At 44.1% G+C, this 19,922-nt stretch overlaps 1 protein-coding gene across 1 annotated transcript in view; it reads left to right on the forward strand.

Annotated features, from left to right (window-relative positions):
- Window positions 1–8,110, forward strand: part of abch1 (ATP-binding cassette, sub-family H, member 1) — a 48,687-nt gene extending 40,577 nt beyond the window's left edge. The window contains exon 20 of the mRNA XM_079730963.1: window positions 6,390–8,110. Within this exon, the coding sequence (XP_079587089.1) occupies window positions 6,390–6,496 (107 nt within the window). The 3' untranslated portion in view covers window positions 6,497–8,110. The remainder of the gene's footprint in view (window positions 1–6,389) is intronic.
- The last annotated feature ends 11,812 nt before the right edge of the window (window positions 8,111–19,922 follow it).

The following is a 19,922-nucleotide window of genomic DNA, read 5'->3' on the forward strand; positions in this document are numbered from 1 at the left end:
ATTGATCCTCGATAGAAGTCTCTTTAGCGCTTCCCGCCATGGTGCAAGTAACAACACTAGAGTCAAAAACCTTAGGAAAATTAACTGACAGGTCATCAGAGATTAATGTTTTCAGGGAACCATGAGATACAATAGGGCCAGGTAAGACTTTGCCACCACACAGATCGTTCCCAAGTAGCATGGCAACATTTTCAATAGGCAAAGAGGGGCATATACCGACGGTAACGTTGCCAGTAACTAAATCGGAAATAAGGGAGATCTCATGCAAAGGGATACTAACGAAACCCATTTCAAATCCACGCACAAGAACACAGTAAACGTCTTGTCGCAGAAAGGCAACACATCCTGCAAAATGAAGCCCTGTGACGCCACAGTGTCACGCAGGATTTTAATCGGAACGTGCACACTAGGCTCACCAGGTAGAGACAGAAATCCATCCATGATAAAATCCTCTTTCTCTCTGAGAAAGAGGATGGGTTGTCACACACAATCCGACGTCTGTATTAAAAGAAACTGATTGATTAGCTGACCTGTTTTTGTTCTTTAATTTATAACACTCCGCAACAACATGACCACGTTTTTAACAGCCACAGATTGGCCTGATAGCTCTAGGGACTGACGAACGACTAGCCGAAGAGTGGGAAAGATCAGGCACGGCTTCCTTCGTTTTCTTAAACACCTCCGGACGGCTTAAAACGTTTTGTGGAAATTTTGAGATTGAGGGGACACGCTTGTGCGTGAGCACATACTCGTCAGCAAGCACGGCTGCACCGGTGTTACACCAAATTCTGCGACCCACCGAAAAGTGTGACCCCAGGGGGCGCTGTTGCATATTTTTTGCAATATTCACGAGTTTGAAGCGTAGACAGGCATGACAAAAACATAAATAAAACATAAGATCCCCCCTCAACCAATTACCTTTTTATTAAAGGTGCTTAATAAATACATTTGTTTTGATTTGATTAGCAGTTTACAGACCCATATAATGATAGGGCGTTTAGTACGGTCCTTCACCGTTGCTTCTTTACCCATAAAAAGCTACAGTCAGTGTTAAATTACGCTGATTTACCTTTTAGCTTTTCCTATTATAGGCTACTGTGTAAAACGCTGTTTAGAATTAATGTTAGTATCAGGAAAAGAAAGACCCACTGGTGGGGGGAGATCTTATGTTTTATTTTTTTTTTGTTTCCTTCCCTCTAACATACTCGACGTACGAAAGAGCGTCTGGTTTCGTGACAAGCGTGAAACTTTTGCCAATAATCCTCTGGCACCAGAGAATAAATGGACAGAACAGCCTGCTTAACCTTTTCATAGTCAGCTGCATCTTCAAGAGTCAGCACAGAATCCGCAGGAGAAGCGCAGGAGAAGCCTCCTGCGCTTTTCCCTTGAAGACACACTGCAGCGTCATGGTCCAGACTTCCCTGGGCCATTTAAGAGTTGTGGCTACACGCTCAAAGTGTGCAAAGAACTTATCAACTTCGTCCTCATGAAAAGGTAGAACGACACGAATATTGCGAGTTACATCGAACTGCTCAAATTTAAATAAAATGCCACCCGCACAAGCCATAAGATCCATTTCTTTAAGCCGTAAAGCATGATTCAATTCAAGATATTTCAATCGCAATTCGTGCTCTGTTATCTCATTCCCGAACTGTCTGTATTTTGGCTTCCCTTTTCTCCAACTCAATTTCCATCTCCCTTATCTGTAACCGCTTTAACTCAATGGAAGCTTTACTAGGTGTAGGAGGAGGAACTTTACAAAGTGAAGGTGACATAGGTGGTTCGTCAGCAGGCCCCTTCCCAAGCACTCCACGATCTCGCAGGTCATCAATGAGCTTCTCCTGAAGCTCAGCCTTGGAAGAGCTACCACTCACTTCAAACTTGTAATGGCCTGCAACTCTAACAAGGTCATCACGTGTCATGGATAACCGAGCCTCCTCCGTAGGAGCAAGGATAAACGCGTGTAAATCTAAATGACTACGAGTGATAGGCTTTAGGAGGAAAAAAACAACCATAGTCAGGCCAAAAATTTGCAAAATGCCCTAAAATCTACAGGACAATTTTAAACAAAGGGTGACCGCAGCAATCTAATGCCCACAGTGCGCAGTCCGACCACCACAGAAAAAGATTTTCACAAAGGGAAAATCGAAATGTTCAAAAATACTCACATATGATTCTATGATGCCCCCATTATGTTACGGCACCATCACATGGTTGGAGATGGTACTGTGGTGACCCACAACAACATAATAAAGACATTCACCAAGGGACTGTTCCTTTAAGGAAAAGGGTTTACGACAGTTCGGGTGGACGGGTGTTATGGTTTACGGCTGTTACGTTTGAACTCATGCTGGAGTAACTTGTTTAGTTTTGAAGTGGAGAGTAAAGCTGACCCGACCCATCTCCGTCTCTTGTCTCGTCATTTACCGCACTCCACAATTGGTGACCCCCGACGCGAGTTGGATACGGCTGGATTATGTTGCACATCGACGGTGATAACAACGCGCCCGCTGTGGCGCCGGCCGCCGCTGGCAGCGCGGCTACCGACGCGGCTAACGTCGGCGCTATCTATGCTGCCACCGTCAAGTTACCAGACTTTTGGCAGCACAGCCCACGGTCGTGGTTCCAACACATCGAAGCCCAGTTCCAGCTGAGAGGAATAACGCAGGACGTCACGAAATATTTCCACGTGGTAGCAGCCTTAGATGCCGCGACGACGACCAGGTCTATGGTGCGGTTGGAGGCTCCTCCAGCTGTCGGCAAGTACGACGCACTCAAGACGTTCCTCCTGGGCCTTTTTGAACTGTCGGAGCTGGAGAAGGCGGACCGCTTGCTTTCCCTGACCGGCCTGGGTGACGGCAAGCCGTCCGAGTTGATGGAGAGGATGCTGGCCGTGCTGGGCTCGGCGGATCCCTCCTTCCTTTTCGCCCACATATTCCTGCGGCAGCTTCCAGCACCCGTGCGCACCGCTCTGGCCAGCTCCCCCCTCTTTGCCTCCAAGGACTACCGGGCGGTGGCCGTGGAGGCCGACAGGATTTTCCTCGCCAGCAGGCAGCAGTTTGTCCATGCGCTGCTGCCCCCCCAGCACACGTCGGCCCCGCTTCCGCCCCCGGGGTACGACCCGGATACCACAAGCCGCTGACGTTCGCCATGGCCAAGTCTTCGGAGCCATGGTCTGGTCGGCAGCAGCGTCAGCTCTCCGCCATCTCTGAGTACACCACGGACATTCAGCATGTGGCCGGCAAGGACAATTTTGTAGCCGACTGCCTCTCTCGGGTGGTTATTGGTTCCGTCCACTTGGGCCTCGACTACGCAGCTATGGCTGGGGATCAGGCTACGGACTCTGAGGTACAGGCCTACAGGGCGGCCCCCACGGCGCTCCTCATGGAGGATGTGGTATTTGGCACGGCCAACACTACGCTCCTCTGCGACGTCTCCACTGGCCAACCGCGCCCCATGGTGCCTGCTGGCTGGCGGCGTAGGGTCTTTGAAACGATCCACGGCCTTTCCCACCCGGGGGTGAAGGCCTCTGCCAAGCTGGTGGGGGCCAAGTTCGTCTGGCCGGGCCTGCGGAAGGACGTCAGGGCCTGGGCCGCTGTCTGTGTGGCGTGCCAGCGTTCAAAGGTGACTCGGCATACCAAAGCCCCCTTGGCTCTCTTCAAAGTGCCGGAGAGGCGTTTCGACCATGTGAATGTGGACCTGGTTGCCCGCTTTCACCCTCCCGTGGTTACACCTACCTCCTCACCATGGTGGACAGGACCACCAGGTGGCCAGAGGTGGTTCCCCTGTCTTCCACTACAGCAGCTGAGGTGGCCCGGGCGTTCGTTATGGCTTGGGTGGTCCGTTTCGGCACACCGTCCGATCTTTCCTCGGACCGGGGGCCGCAGTTCACGTCGGAGCTTTGGACTGCGGTCGCCGAGGTCCTGGGGGTGAAGGTCCACCGTACCACAGCCTATAACCCACAGAGCAATGGGCTTTGCGAGCGGTTTCATCGGGACATGAAGGCCGCGCTCAGGGCCAGCCTTACGGGCAGCGACTGGGCTGACCGCCTCCCATGGGTTATGCTGGGCCTTCGCTCCGCCCCCAAGGACGATCTTCAGGCCTCGTCGGCAGAGCTGGTGTACGGCCAGCCCCTGCGCGTCCCTGGGGAGTTTCTTCCGGACGCCACGGCCCCGTGGTCCGCTGCCTCCCATCGTGCTGTGTCCCGGGACATTGCGGACGCTTTCGTTCCCATTCCAACTTCTCACCACGACGGCCACCTTACCCCGCTGCGGCCCCCCTACGATGGCCCCTTCCGCGTCTTGGAGGGTGGGCCTAAGAACTTTGTTGTGGATATGGGGGGCAGGCCTGAGCGGGTGGCTATTGACCGGCTCAAGCCTGCTTATGTGGATGTTGGCGAACCGCTCCAGCTGGCTCAGCCCCCACGGCGGGGGCGCCCGCCTGCGGCACCCTCGACACCTGGCCCTGCGGCGGCCTCGGCACCTGCTCCTGCCTTTTGCCCTTCTCCTGTTAAGCGCAGCCGTTCAGGCCGCCTGGTCCGCCCCCCTAGGCGTTGATTTTTCTGGGGACTGTTATATACTAGCATGTTCTGTTTAACACTAGTGAGTGTCCATTGTTCTCTGTAGGTTCCCTGTTGGGTCTGGACCTGTTGGTTTGGGTGAATTCTGGGGGGGCCTGTGTGGTGACCCACAACAACATAATAAAGACATTCACCAAGGGACTGTTCCTTTAAGGAAAAGGGTTTACGACAGTTCGGGTTGACGGGTGTTCTGGTTTACAGCTGTTACGTTTGAACTCATGCTGGAGTAACTTGTTTAGTTTTGAAGTGGAGAGTAAAGCTGACTCGACCCATCTCCGTCTCTTGTCTCGTCATTTACCGCACTCCACAGTACCAAATAACATGTAGGCTGAAGACAATGGGCTGCGTTGAAAACAATGAATTTATTTAAACATTGCTTTAGACACATGGCGGGATGGTTATTAAATCAACAAAAGAAAATAGAACAAAACAGAAAAGAAACCCTAACTAAACCTAACTCTGGGGGAACAAACTATCTTCCTCTCGACCAGAAATAAAAGGTAGGTGAGTCTGCCGGGTCCTCTAACTACGCTGCTCTAACCTGAACTAAAAACGTGAAAACAACCATCGCCAAGCACCAACGCATAAATGATAGTAAAAGCAAGAATGTTCCCACATGGGAAATTACTGCTTAACAGCAACTTGCAGTATATATCAATAAACTCTACACATGAGACGCAAAGTGCCGGCGTGGAACAGCCTGGCGTTGCAACACGGAAGCGGGATGCGTGCAGGATAATCCGCCAGAGATCGGGACAGGCGTGCTTTTATCCCCGATGCCTCGCCCACAATCAGTCCGCGGCGGGAACAAACAGCCTTTGGAGGAGAATCAGGAGTGGAGACCAGCGAAGCTGCGCAAATACGATATCTGCCCCTATAATGACGTAACACACACACACACACACACACACACACACACACACACACACACACACACACACACACACACACGCACACAAGATCTGCTCTAAACACCCAAACAAGCAAATGCAAGCATTGTAACCTGGTTCGGGATCAGCCAGCAGCAGATACATTAACTGACCTTCAGCATTCACAAAGGTGTATTATATTAGGCTACAAACAGTCATAAAATCTATTCCAACGATATTTCATACATACAATTAGTTGTATAAGATTATCATGAAAAATTAATACTGCTTGAATGGTTTTTGAAACGTGAATGAATTGACCACCAAAAATAAAACAAAAGTCATCTATATGTTACCCTAGTGATATACTATAGATGTCCGGGACACCAAAACATCACTTGGATGCGGACATTAGATACATCGCTACTCAGATGGAGCATCACCATCCACACACACAGTAGCACTACACTACTACAAGTATCCCAAAGCCGGCCGGTGTTCTGCCAATCTCTGCTTCCTTTGAAATTGTGCTACCACGTGGTTCTGCAGCATCGTTTGATAAGGGCAATTGGTCTACAGATCAAATACGCTACCAAACACATAAGGGAGCATGTTTTGATAAGGGAGCATGATTAGATAGACTCTGTTCTGCTAATGTATGCTCCCTTGTCACAGTAATATCGTTAGTCTAGAAGGACATATCGTACCTCTACGGTGAGAAGAGAGAGATACGATGGTACGTCCTGGTGAAAAGGATTGACTAAGTCGCTACCTAGAGTGCTGATCTGCTGCCAATGATGGTTGCGGCATGAATAATTCCAATATACAAAATCCTAATCAAGGACACCACTAATCTATATTAATTCTATGTATTTTATCAATCATGCTTTAAAAAACCCCTATAACACCCACATTTTTATGCATCTCCATTCTTGCAATAGGTTGGGGCCTAGGTCACATGATGGTGTGGCGCGGTTTTGCGGTCACGTTGGGATGGAACACCTTTTTCCTCCTCCTGGCCACCATCATCCTCAAGCTCAGGACGTGACCACCCGGCCTTCAGGGCAGCCTGGATGGAGGGCATCGGTGTTAGCCTATCTGGTAAGGACAGGGAGGCGGAACGGTGGGACAGGGAGTGTGGGGGTTATAGAGTTGCCCAATGACCATAACTTTTCGAAACAAGCTTGAACCCACACACAATTGCACAAGCATGCACGCATAATTCCTCTTTTTATTCCACATATTTTTTCATATGAGTGAATTCACAATTTCATTGTATTATAGTTGAGAAGTTACATTGCATACTTCACAGAATATCAATTGAACAATTGACATGGACAGAAAGGCGAACAGAATGTCAATTGTTTGTTTGGCAGTATTTAAACCTCCCAGAATGCAGTGCGCCTAAACTCAGGGCAAGGTACAATTTTGTTTACTCCAGTGCAGATATTATCCAACCTTGACCTAGTAATAAATACAAGTGCATCTGTAGTCTTACACAGAAAGGGACGATTTATATGGATGTATCAGTGGTGTGATATCAGATTTTATATACAGTATTGTAAGGCATGGTTACCAGGTTTTTGCAACATAGTTAGAGCAAAACAGTTATGGGACAAAAGAAAAAAATAGAATGACCAACAAGGTGTATATTCCACCTTATCCTCTCAAATAGAAGCAAATGTCTCTCTTGCCACCTGTTTATTTAGTTCAGACCTTCTCTATGGTGGCTGGTTCTTGTACAAGGTATCACTCTGTTCATTCTTTTGAACTGACTTATGATTCAAGAGGTTGCAGGTATCAAAATACAACACAATACACGTTGTGTTGTATTTGATGCCTGAAATCTCAACATGCTAAATGCTACCCTTGTGATTTGGTGCCACATTGTGGCAACAAATGAAATTAATTGCCTCACCATGGTTAACATGAATTAAAAAATACAGAATATTCAAACTCTCATTGGTTAGAACAACACAAACAAAAGGGGATTTTAAAGTGGCACGACCGACAGGACAAATGCAAGGGCTTACATCAGTGGGACAAAGTTTGAATTAGATTAGTTAACAGGGGCCAAGCACAACACAACCATATAGCTTATTTACACCTGCAGTCCCTGTGCAGGAAGATATTAAAACAATGCAGAACAATAAAAAAACAATACAATACAAACTATTTAACATAACACAATAGGTACAATGTGCTCAATCACCATTGTGTTACCTCGGTTGGTGATGGATAGACTTAACAAACATTAATTAACGTGTTTGTTGTCTCTTCTGTACACTTTTATAATGCAATTACTGTGCCATCATGAAGTATTAACTTTGTAATATCTGCCATTTCTGTCTCCTTCAGCCATGTTTTGAAAGGGATTTGTGAATGCCTAAGAATGTTGCTTCGTCTCATGCACTGATCCTGCTTGCTCTAATAAATAACCTATCCTATTGCTTATCATTTTCCACAATTGGAGAAATTGTGTTGTTCATAAAATTATTTTTTTGGGATTGTTCTTTATGATTTCATTTGAGGGCTGAAGGTGATTATGTTTCAAGCAACGTCATTTGAAGTTTGAGGACACAATCATCTGAAGAGTATTTACTGTTGACATGGTGTGACTCCTGTGCTGAAGACTTTTGGTGCTGACACTTATATATATATATATATATATATATATATATATATATATATATATATATATATATATATATATATATATATATATTTATAAAATCTGTATTACATGGGTGCAGCTAGCTCTGGCGGGACACTCTAGTCATGTGCACCTATCAGCTGACAGCTAACGCTGTCAAGTGAAACGCACGCACATTGATAGGCGGTCAATTTATCTCAAACACACTCTGCAAAGTTAACCACCACCCATCTTCCACCTGCTTGTTCTGCTCTGTTTCACATACTACCTCCACAATCGGTTGAGATATCTGATGTACCCCATGGGGGATGTATCATGCTCCCTGTAGTCATGTTCGTATGCAGTTGGTATTCAGTATCTGACATCTTTATGTCATGCTTCAAATCCTACAGCAGGGAGCACCAGAAAAGAGTGGAACCATACCGCAAAACTAAAGTGTGTTACCATTTCATGCAATAAATGGTTAAATCTATGAAACGAGTGATTCCTGAAAGAAATTGCTGTATGACGTTCTTTTAGTTATTGTATAGCTTTACATTTTTCCAAATTATGAGCACACATGTTTATTTTTTGTGTGTTTTAACGTACAATCCCTACCATGGCGAGAGTCTACGAAACAAATCATGTTATGATTCAGATAATATACATAATAGTTGTGAAGGGATGTATAGCACATTTATGTGCTATACATAATTCAGTGATTGATCACTGAATTATTATTGAATACTGCATATTTGAATGCTTGTTGCAAGTGGTGACGTCATTCAGCCCTAAAGAGACAAAACATGGCCGGTGTGTCTGAAATTAACTGTCATGTCCATATGTGTCCTTGTTTTGGTTGACCATTACCTTGTGGTTGCTCCAATCAGAGAGCTGCATACCCTTTAGCCAATGGCAGTGGGTGGTGAGCCAACTAAAAACATTAAATACAATTATTTGCAGTGACTCAGCAATGAAATCAAATTACAAGCCTATTAGACAAATATTGACCCGGTTGCACCCATACATACTTTAGTCACAAATTAAAATGTACAAATTCTTGAATTATACCATATTTTATGCCATTACCACACACACTTTTTCCAGCAAATAATATAAATACGTTATTCCGTAAATCTTTGTTGGAATTGTTACAATTTGCAGATAAAAAAGACCTTTGAAAAACGTGTTGTAGAACATAATGTGGGTTTACTGTCATAAAGTGCCAGAAAGTTAATAATATAATTGTCTCTTATCTGTCAGCATTTTACTGACAGTTATTTTTGTTCTCTAGAATTTTTTCGCTTGTTTGCCTTTGTTGTCTTATTAGTTCCACCCAAGTTAATAAGTGGATTTTGAGAATCTGTTGTTTTTCTTGTGTGTTGTCGTGTATTAAAGGTGTTTAAAGATTTAAAGGTAACATATGTAACATTTCTGCATTAAAATATCAAAAAACGTCTAGACTCACTGTTAAATATATTTTGGAGTTTTTCACTCACATTATCCCAGTGGTTTCCAACAATGTTCAAACTGTCGTGGATAAAACCCACCGCCTAAGATGTGTGTACATTAGTGGTGTCCTTGCAAACCGGTATCACGCCAATACCGGGTTGGTCCTTGATTAGGACTTTGCATATTAGAATTAGTCATGCCGCAACCATCATTGGCAGAAGTCAGGAAGGGAAGGGTTGAATGATCAAGGCTTTATTGTTACCGCAGAGAGTAACAACGTCACCTGAGTTGGTTTGCAAAGAACTCGCGAACAATGTCCGCGCACTACGAGTGACGATGTCCATAAAGTAATTACGTACAGAAGGGTTACATATTATACATTAGTTATATGAAGTGAGGAGGGTATTTCCTTTGAAAGCGAATCCAAAATCATATGTAATATGTCTCATATTTCAATAGCTAGTGGGCTTTTATTTTGAAACTACACATCAGAATGTCCTGAAACTTATTGGGTGACCCTATGGGGTCGTGAACTATTACCCTAAAGTGGAATGAGTCTGGGATAACAGGGCATTTCCTTTTAAATTAAATCCAAAATCATATGAAATATGTATCCTATTTGAATTTTTGGTGGGCTTTTATTTTGAAACTACACATCAGAATGTCCTGGAATTTCTTAAGTGACCCTATGGGTCGTGAACTATAACCCTGAAGTGGAATGAGTGTGGGATAACAGGGCGTTTCCTTTTAAATCTCCAATAAACTATTGGCATAAGCTTACATTTTGTCAATTAGTTGGGCTTTTATTTTGAAAGTAACTATCACAACGTCCGTACATTTCCTTTGATAGTATTTGCTTTCATTGACTGTCTTTTGGTATGTACCCGACGAATGCTTTTAATTTGAAACTAGTTCTGAGACGCTATTACCGTAATGGCTAGCATAAACAGGTACAGCAAAAAACGGCTGGCTTGACTGCCGATCTCGATGTGTCGGCTGGCTTGACCGCAGTTCTTAAATCTCCATGACTTACCACATGGGTTTAAGAGATGAGCCCTGTGAAAGCTCTATTAATTTAAACAGTAAAATATGCATTTGTAATAGTTAACAATGCCACTTTATTTGTCTGTGGCATATACAGTCATAATCCTAGAGCTGGTATGTCTGATTTTAACCGAGGTATGGATTAGTTAACCTAACTCCAACTTGGAGCCTACAGAATACACATTCTAAAACCACAGACGAGAAACCATAGGAGGGCGTTTCCTCTCACCGTGACGTGAGCCAGCCGTCTTTGAGGGGCCACTTATACTTAAATGAGGGGGCTGGGGGTATATATTTTGTAACACGTGAATGAGGAACACATGTAAATGTCCCTCAGAATGCAAGGGCTTGTTGACCAAGGAAAGCCAGGTAATATCAAGTGTTTAACATTTGGCTCCATTGTAAATATATTTACCCTATATTCTTGTATAATTCATGCTTTATGTTAACCTTACTTATACTTGCATCTAAGTGAACTGAGAGATGATGTCATTGGCAACAGAAGGATGTCTGTCTGATCCTCTGAGCTGTTGAATAACAATGGAACAAGGTCTGGACTGGAGCCTGTCCCTCCACCCCTCCACCTCATGTATGTGGGGTAGTTTACAGCTGTAAATAGTGTGGGGTAGTTTACAGCAGTAGATAGTGTATGTGGGGTAGTTACCAGCTGTAGATAGTGTATGTGAGTTGTTATCGGTGTTTGAAATTATCACACCAAAATGTCCTTGAGAATGTTGTGCATGTTGAACCTACATTTAATACTATGAAGTTATCATATATATTACAGTGTTTCCTGCAGCATTAACTCTACAACAGTAATAAGCACGTACATAACTACGTGGCCAATACCCAATACTAAATACAGGTTAAACTGACTTATCATAGACTTTAGCCAATGTCATACAGGTTAAACTGACTGTTACGGACCCTTATTTTCTTTAGTTTATATATGCACTCTAGCATCCCCTGCTGGTGCTGTTATGTTTTGTGGAGTATTTTCTACCTATCACCTGTTTGCAGCTGCCAATTTGCAATCATCGGCTACACCTTGCGGTGTAGGCTACTTAAGCAGACCAGACCCACGAGGAAGTCTCCCTCTCAACATGAAGATATGCGGTTGGGCTAAGTCATGTAACCTGAATAAACCCCCACTTTTTAGTAATTCTCGTGTCTATCCATTCATGGTTGCGCCTAGACAATGGGCCGTAACACTGAATTATCATAGACTGTAGCCTATATAATACAGGTTAAACTGACTTATTCATGAATCAGGCCAGCCGTCCACCTGCGGGGAGAAGCCAACACACCTCCTGGACATCCCTGATGTTGTTTGGTTCAGAGTGCAGGGGGAGGAGCCACTCCCAGACTGGCCACTGTCAGTGGTGAGAGCCTGAGTGGATCAATGCGTTGCGTGCAGCTCTACAATGAAATACAAATGTATGTTTAAATACAATACTTCACATATGGAAAACATGATCCTGGATGGTGAAAACAGAAAATGACACGTAAATGACCCGGCCCCGTGCCAGTTCTGACCTCCCTTGGGCCCTGAGCAACCTTCTACTAAGGGACCCTCCTCCCTGACTCGTATCAAATTTCCATCTACACACAATTACACCGGCACCCCAGTTCTCCCACTACAATCGTCTTTCCTTTCAAAACGTCTCCAGAATTAGGTTTGTTGGTCTAACAATAAATACATCTATACAGAACAGAATGACGTATGAACAAAAAATATTTATTGAGCTTATGAAGAGTGCCATCACATCCATATATTGTCTGGACTGGTCCTGCTGCTTCAAATCGCAGGCACAAAGTTAGGCAAAGTCAGGCAAGCAAGCAAAACAGGCCAAGTGATGCACGCCCCATTTTTTTCAGAAGGATAGTTAGGGGGCGATCACAAAGAAACAAAATGTTATGTAATATGCCTTTAGCAACCTATAATGGGCTCCGTACACTTTTGTAGGTCAACCAAAAGTTAAATAAAAAAAATGGATTCCAATGAAACAACTGCAATTGCACTTTCTGACCAATTTCGTCCAGCTGATTCTCCATGGGGTGGTCATGGGCCACAGCCTACCGCAGGGTGGATTGCTGTCAGGCCCTGTCCACGGTCACTCTGACCTTTCCAGATCAGCCAATGGTCAGCTCACAGCCCATGGTCCAGCTGACATGGAACATATTTAGTCACAACCAAGAAATGTTTGCGGTCCAAAATAGCAGTTGGTTGGTGCCTGAGAGTTTGTCGTCTTGTTCTTTATGTACATTTGTTTTTATACTTAATTTAAATCAAGTAAATGCCTTTTTGTTGGAAATCTGTTTCTGCATTTCAGGTTCAGGATAACTAATCGAAATCGTTCAACTCACTGGTCCACAGAGATCTTTTTTATTTAACCGATGTGACAAATAAATAATAAATATTGATGGCAATATATATCAATTATATGAAATATCTGGAAAAATCCAAGTCAATTCAGATGGTGTTTTCTTTTACTATTATTCAAAATTCTAATTTGTGAGAGTATAATCAAGGTGGAAACATTAATGGTTTTTTGTAAGTTTACAGACCGTGTTATGTTGGCCTGTTGCATGTGTCAAATATTTCTTAGGAAAGTGCTCTACCTTAAAAGCTATTATCTATAGCAGTATTCTGGCTCTAGCCAGAATACAAAGCCAGAATCTGTAGAGTCTGTAGTATCGCCAGAGAGTGGAGGAGGGACAAATGTGTCAAAAGAGTCTGTTGTCAACACAGACTTAAGTTGATGGCTTAAGGAATGTTCACTGTAGATAAACATACTGAACCACGGTGCAGAAGGACTACTCGTACTTCTGCAACAGCGACAAACTAAATCAACACAAGAACACATGCTCATTCATCTGGGGGAGCCAGTGTGTGCCTGGCCTGTGATCCACTAAACATTATGTCAACACACAGCTGCACATGGTTACTGTCGCTATGACAGCATGACAACACATCCCTGCACAGTTCCTCAGACCGGGAACAGCACAGTGTTATTTAATATTTGCTGAGTATGAGCACAGCGTGTGTCTATGACATAACCCTGTCACACGGAGGACTCTCTGGTACCAGCTGACCTCCCGGCTCCTGCAGAACACAACCCACAAACATAGCTGTTGCTATGTTTGGGTCCTTGCGCCTAGCAACCACCACACTCCTCTTCAGAGGGCTTGCCCTGTGTGTCGCACACAACATCTTTATTCACATTATGTTCTTTTATTATTAAATAAAAAAAATAACTGCAATACTGCATTATTCTTTCATTGTAGGGAGTTAATAAATAGGAGGTCCCCCAAGCCAAGCTCAGGTTTTCACCTGCTTACTGGTTTTGCTGGGGAAATATTCAGCATCAGAAGCAATGTCCCACTTCAGATAAGGGGTCGGCAACTGGCGGCCCGTGGGCCATAACTGGCCCGCCAGACATAATATCTGGCCGGCCAGATTATTCTGAAGTAATATGATTTTTTTTTAGAATATCGATCTGTTAGCTTAAATGTAAAGGGCCGGATACAGTGAACTTTTTTATCTTTCACAACCGTTTTTGAATTTAATTGTATCAAATCCTGCTACTACTCCCGGAAGGTTAGAAACACATCACGGTCGTCACGGTCACGCGTAAGCTGTGAGGGGCTGAGCGGGAGTTATTGGAAACTATGCAATATTAAATGACACAAACCCCCCTCTTTAGGCCTATATACAACAACCATGGCGACCCGACATTACGTATTTTTTCGTGATACTGCACGTAGAGAAAGGCAGGAGCTGTTGACAAAAGTCCACAAAAGATTTAAGACGCCAAGCTCTGAGACTTTGCTGTTTAACGCATGTAGAGTCTCTGATGAGGCTACTTCGCCTACAGCTCTTCTAACAGTGAGTAGGCTAGGAACGGGGGTTTGTGTGTATGCGCAGTCAGTCAGCACCCGCCGTGGTGTGTGTGTGTGTGCAGTCAGTCAGCACCCGCCGTGGTGTGTGTGTGTGTGTGTGTGTGTGTTGTGTTGTGTTGTGTGAAGTGTTTTAAGAGTGGTTGGCTGCTTTTTTAGGTGCGCACTACTGCCCTCTCTCCAGCATAAGGCCTTTCTACACTGCCGGTTCGGTTGAGGCTTGGCACGTCCAGCGATTTCACCATCTTATGGTAATCTTCAAGTTTCCTGTGTAAAATCGAGGGGGTAAAAACCCCCACTCGTCACGGCGCAGGCTTTCGTTGTTCACTGGAAAAGGCGGGGCTGCGCACGGAGTCTAGACCTCTTTTGAATAATTTACATATTCCCGAATGTTTATATTTTTTTATGAATGAAGACACCCGCATACAAGAATGAGTTCACGTCTGAGTGTAGGCTACAAACACGATTAACTATTTACAAGTGCAAAAACGGCAACATATTCTTTATTTTGCTGACCACTTTTGGGTTAGGGACGGGTTAGGGTTTTTTATCCCGACAAAAGCCTCGTATGGACAGTTCCTCTGCGTCTCTCTCGTACATCGCACCATGTTTCAACGTCTTTGTTTAATATGACTGCATCACCTTCTCTCACATGATCAGCAGCTCGCGGATTTCACTTTCTCTCCAGTTAGAACTGCTCATGATGATATCGCTGCGTTGTCTCTGTGGAGACAATGCAGCAACACCTCTACCCAACGTGATCAGGAATGAAATTTACGTGATTAGGTTATACACTTGTTTATATGTACGTCTTTTAAGAGTCATCTAGTGCTTAGCATATGACTAAGCCAGCTGACGGGCCTGCGTCACAGTTCAAGATGCACTTTCATTAATCAATTCCTTGAACTAGCCTTTAATAATGTTCTGGCCCACCACCTACTGGCTGGAAAAAAATTGGCCCGAGGCCAAACTTTTGCCGACCCCTGTTTTATACAATAGCAGCCTGTCACACTTTACTGCTGCTTCGATAGTTTTAGTTTGTGTTGCTGATCCTAATAACCCCATGTCCCTGTAATGTAGGGTCATAATTGATATAAAGTATGCAAGCATGTAAACATATGTAAATGTCCTATGGTGTCCTAGATGTGAGAATAAGTGAAATATGTGTTGGCCTCGTTAATAAGTTTATAAATATGGTAAATAAGCATTAGCCCAAAAATTGATCTTTTAAATGAAGAAAAGCATCCATCCAAATGTGTAAGGTAACCATAGCAACGGAAACACCAGGGCTCAAACACAGTGTGTGTGCTTGTGTGTGCTAGTATGTTGGTGTGTGTGTGTGTGTGTGTGTGTGTGTGTGTGTCATACATTCGACACACATGTAGATCGTTTGGTAGTACTACAAGTCCCACAGTCCTTTGCTCTTCCATCGGTGTGTGTGTGTGTGTTTTTGTGTGTTTTCTCTTCCAGCGTCCAGCAGAACCAGGACAGTTGTGTTGATGTGCAGGGGCTCCCGACAGAGGACCACGCTGAGGACAAGAGCCGTCATCTAAAGATGATGAAACATGATATGATGAAACCTGCCGAACCAGCTCATCGCGGACCTACTTACCGTCACTCGGTTCGTTTCTCGTGTTCTTTATGTTCCTGAGGATGAGGACTATTGAGGATTATTCACTAAGTCATCTGCCGGTTAGCGGATAGCGCTGAACGCTAGCCTGCTAGCGCCACCAAGCTGGACGGCTCCGCCTGTAGAGCGATAACCCCGACAACAGAGACTTGTCCTCCACCAACCAGTAACAACAGAGACCCGTCCTCCACCAACCAGTGTCAACAGAGACCTCCAGGGACCCGTCCTCCATTAACCCACCGGTAACAACAGAGACCTGCAGGGAGCCGTCCTCCATCAACCAGTAAGTGATCAATCCATTCATTACTTTGATCGCAGCAATTTACCCAATCAGTTGCTGTGTTCAGTAAACCAGCCCAGCAGACTAAATCCTCTCTGTCCTGTTAGAACTGCATCGCCTCAAGTCACTTTCTTGTAGGGAAAAGTCACAAAGAATATCTTCACGTGGTTTGATCCTAACACACAATCAAAAGCAATGTAACAAATAACGTTTTTGGTTGTATGTGTGTAATATTTAAATAATACTTTCAGTGTACTTATTAAAAAATAACAACATTTGCATCTTGAAATAAATTGCTCACTTTAGAATAATGCAATTACAAGAAGGCGACCGGACAGTTGTGTTGACCGAGTTTTACTTTTCTTATTTTTTTTTTAACTCCATCAGTCTCAACCAAATGTGTCAGGAAATCAACAAATTCCAACAGTGAACAGCTTTGAGCCTCCCATCTCTTCCTTTCCCGTTCCTCTCCTCTGGTTCAGTGAGAGAAGTGTTCAATCTGGGCTGTCCTCATCCACATGTCCTTGGTGAGGCAGGAACTGTACTGGGCTGTATACTGGTATACTGTTGGTTGTGGAGAAAGCGGCCTCCCAGCGGTGTGAGGAGTCCAGCCTGGTCAAGACAAATGTAGCAAGCTAAGCTACAAAAATGTTGCATAAGAAGCTACTTTTACTTTTTAAACCAACTTTGTGCTTATTCAACGCTATCTCAGTGATCAATATACCTGTCTGTCAAACAGATGCACAGGTGAAAATGTTCCCTTCAATTCATTGTAAAAACAGACTGAAACAGGCCAGGCCAGACCGAACCAGGCCATGCCAGACCGAACCAGGCCAGTCCAGGCTGAACCAGGCCAGACTGAACCAGGCCAGATTGACAGGTGTTTACGCGATTACAAGAATAAAGATTCCATTTCTATCATAAGTGAAGCCAGTTCACCTGGTAAACAAAACCTGTTTAGTTCACTCTGCCATCTTCATGTCAACTTTGTTGATGGAATTTTGATGCAAAATTTTCTTTAGCTTTAAGGGCTGATGAGGTTCATCCTAAAGCTAGGCCCTATGTGTAGGCATAGGCCAGTCATTCCCACTTTAGGCCTTCTCCTTTGAAGCCACAGGGAGAGGCTTGGTAACTGTGGGCATGCTCATCTTTTCAATCACATATTCTGAATAGAAGGTTTCCATGACTGCTGCAAATGGCCTTATTATAATCCATCTTTTTCCTTTGTGAGGGAATGAATATCTTGAAACACAAATTGTATAACTATTTATTATTTTCACCCAATTACTATTATTCCCCCAGGCAGAAAGCGCTTTCAAAGGTAGATTTCAAGTTGTTGTTTATAGTATCCAGTTATACTGCAGAACTTTCAAACACTATACTTCATCCAGTGATAGGACAATTAATAATGATAATGTCAAAATATCAGCATTAAGAGAAAAGGACAAAATGCTATGGCTAGATGAGAGATGCAGAAATGTTACAATGTCGGTCATCGTACTACCTTCAGATGAGTTGAGATCCATACATTTTCCTCTTTGATGTTCCCCCTCACAGGCATCTCCTCTGATTGGACCTCCATGTCAGTGTTTCCCTCCCTCCCTCAACCCTAACCTTAAACCACAGACTGAATAATATTAACTCCTTCATGTATTAGATGAACTCAAATCAAGCTCACACACACAGCCCTACAGTGTATAAGACCTTTTGATATTATAACTTTCTAGATTCCTAGTGCATCTTAGGACCAGGTAGAAGATGTGGGCTCCACTGCCACATACCCCTGTAATCCATTGGAATGACATACTCTGGGTGTGTTGGTGTTATTGTGCTCACTCCATCGAGCAGCAGTGGCTGTGACTGGTTGTGGTTGATTTACTATTTACTCACTGTCATATTTCATGATATATTTTTCTCAGACCCAGAGAGATTACTATGCTTGTTTCCTTCTAACGCAAAGCTCTGGCCTGGACTTTATGGTCTGATTGACTGTGTGTGTGTGTGTGTGTGTGTGTGTGTGTGTGTGTGTGTGATCATTGATGATGCTGTAATTTCAATATATTTTATCTGGCGCTTGTAGAACATAAAGGCTCCTTCCACAGTACAGTTTTATTGTTAGTGATTAATTGATAATGATGCTGTTAAGAATTCCCACACCAGTCGTAGATCATGCTTATGGTCTAAATGTATGCTCAATTAAAAATTATTATGGATTATTCAAAAACTTAAAATGCATTTTATCCCCATGGGTATAATTATGTGTTGGGGTTCAGTAAAATAAAGATGCTGAGTAACTCGATCACCTTCTAGGCTTTAGCAGTTTAGTTAAAGCCATAGAAAATAGTATTTTTAATAGTATATTTACAAACTGAAACCTATTTCATCATTCATTGTATGAATGTCTTATGCCCCTCAGTAAATCCAGATCTGTATTCCTATGCTCATGATTTCCCTTCTCTCATTTGGCCATAGAATCCTGACAAAATCATCGTCTGGGGCTGGAAACAAAGAGTCCCCCTGAGGGTTATATCATCGATATGGGGCGGGCGGGCGGGCAGGCAGGCAGGCAGGCTGGCTTGGGGATTACCTGTGTGCATTGACTTACCGACTCTAATCACTCACTCAAATCGCAAAGCATCACAATGGAATGGGAATTTTAGCCGTTTGTGTGTGCATGGGTGTTTTTAATTTGTGTGCTGTGTTTGTGATAGGCAATTCTGCATGTGTCCATACATTAGCATTCATCATCCACATGCTTCTCCATTTTGAAGTGCTTCTGATTGTGTGTGTGTGTTTGGAATATGTGATGTGTATTATATATTAATGTGCACAAGAGTGGGCTGTTTTATCTTTCTGGGAACTGCTGTAAACAACAGCTTTCTAATATTTTAAATGGAAGGAATTCCCCCAGGATGTCGTGTGTGCGTGTGTGTGTGTGTGCGTGTGTTGATGTGTGAGTGTGGCTGTGTATGTGTATTTGCGCGATGAAACAGCGATAGAATGTTGTTCGGTTGATGTTGATGTTCTGTTGCTCGTCTGGTTCATGGGTTTACGACGAACCTGGACTGAAACAGATGTAGAATAAACGACTCCAATCATTGAGCTCTAGTGTTTGACTATCTGCCTCAGGTCGGTTTCTTAACTGGCAGTCCGCGCTTAACCCGCTGCTTTAGCGCATGTAACGCATCTATGTGCCTAAACCAATGGTTCCCTATGCAAAAATGCCAGTTTTCAACGCCTCTAACGCGTTCAGTGTGGCCGTAACTTATCGCCTCGTGCCCACTGCACCGTCAGTCAAAGGACGTAGTGTCACAGTGCTTACATTTGCATACGCGATCTGATTGGATGATGGATCCGTCGCTGCCGAAAAAGTTGAACATTTTTCAACTTTTTGACGGCACCGAAGGTTCCAACGGAGCCCACGGATCCACAATGCATTGCGCGTCCGTCCCCATTCCAAGTCAATGGGGATCAGTCAATGGACGGATGCAGTGGGCACGAGGCGTAACTCTATGCAAACCACTCCCCTATGATCC

The sequence above is a fragment of the Pollachius pollachius genome (genome assembly GCF_949987615.1).
Source record: "Pollachius pollachius genome assembly, chromosome: 2".
Classification (NCBI taxonomy): Eukaryota; Metazoa; Chordata; class Actinopteri; order Gadiformes; family Gadidae; genus Pollachius; species Pollachius pollachius.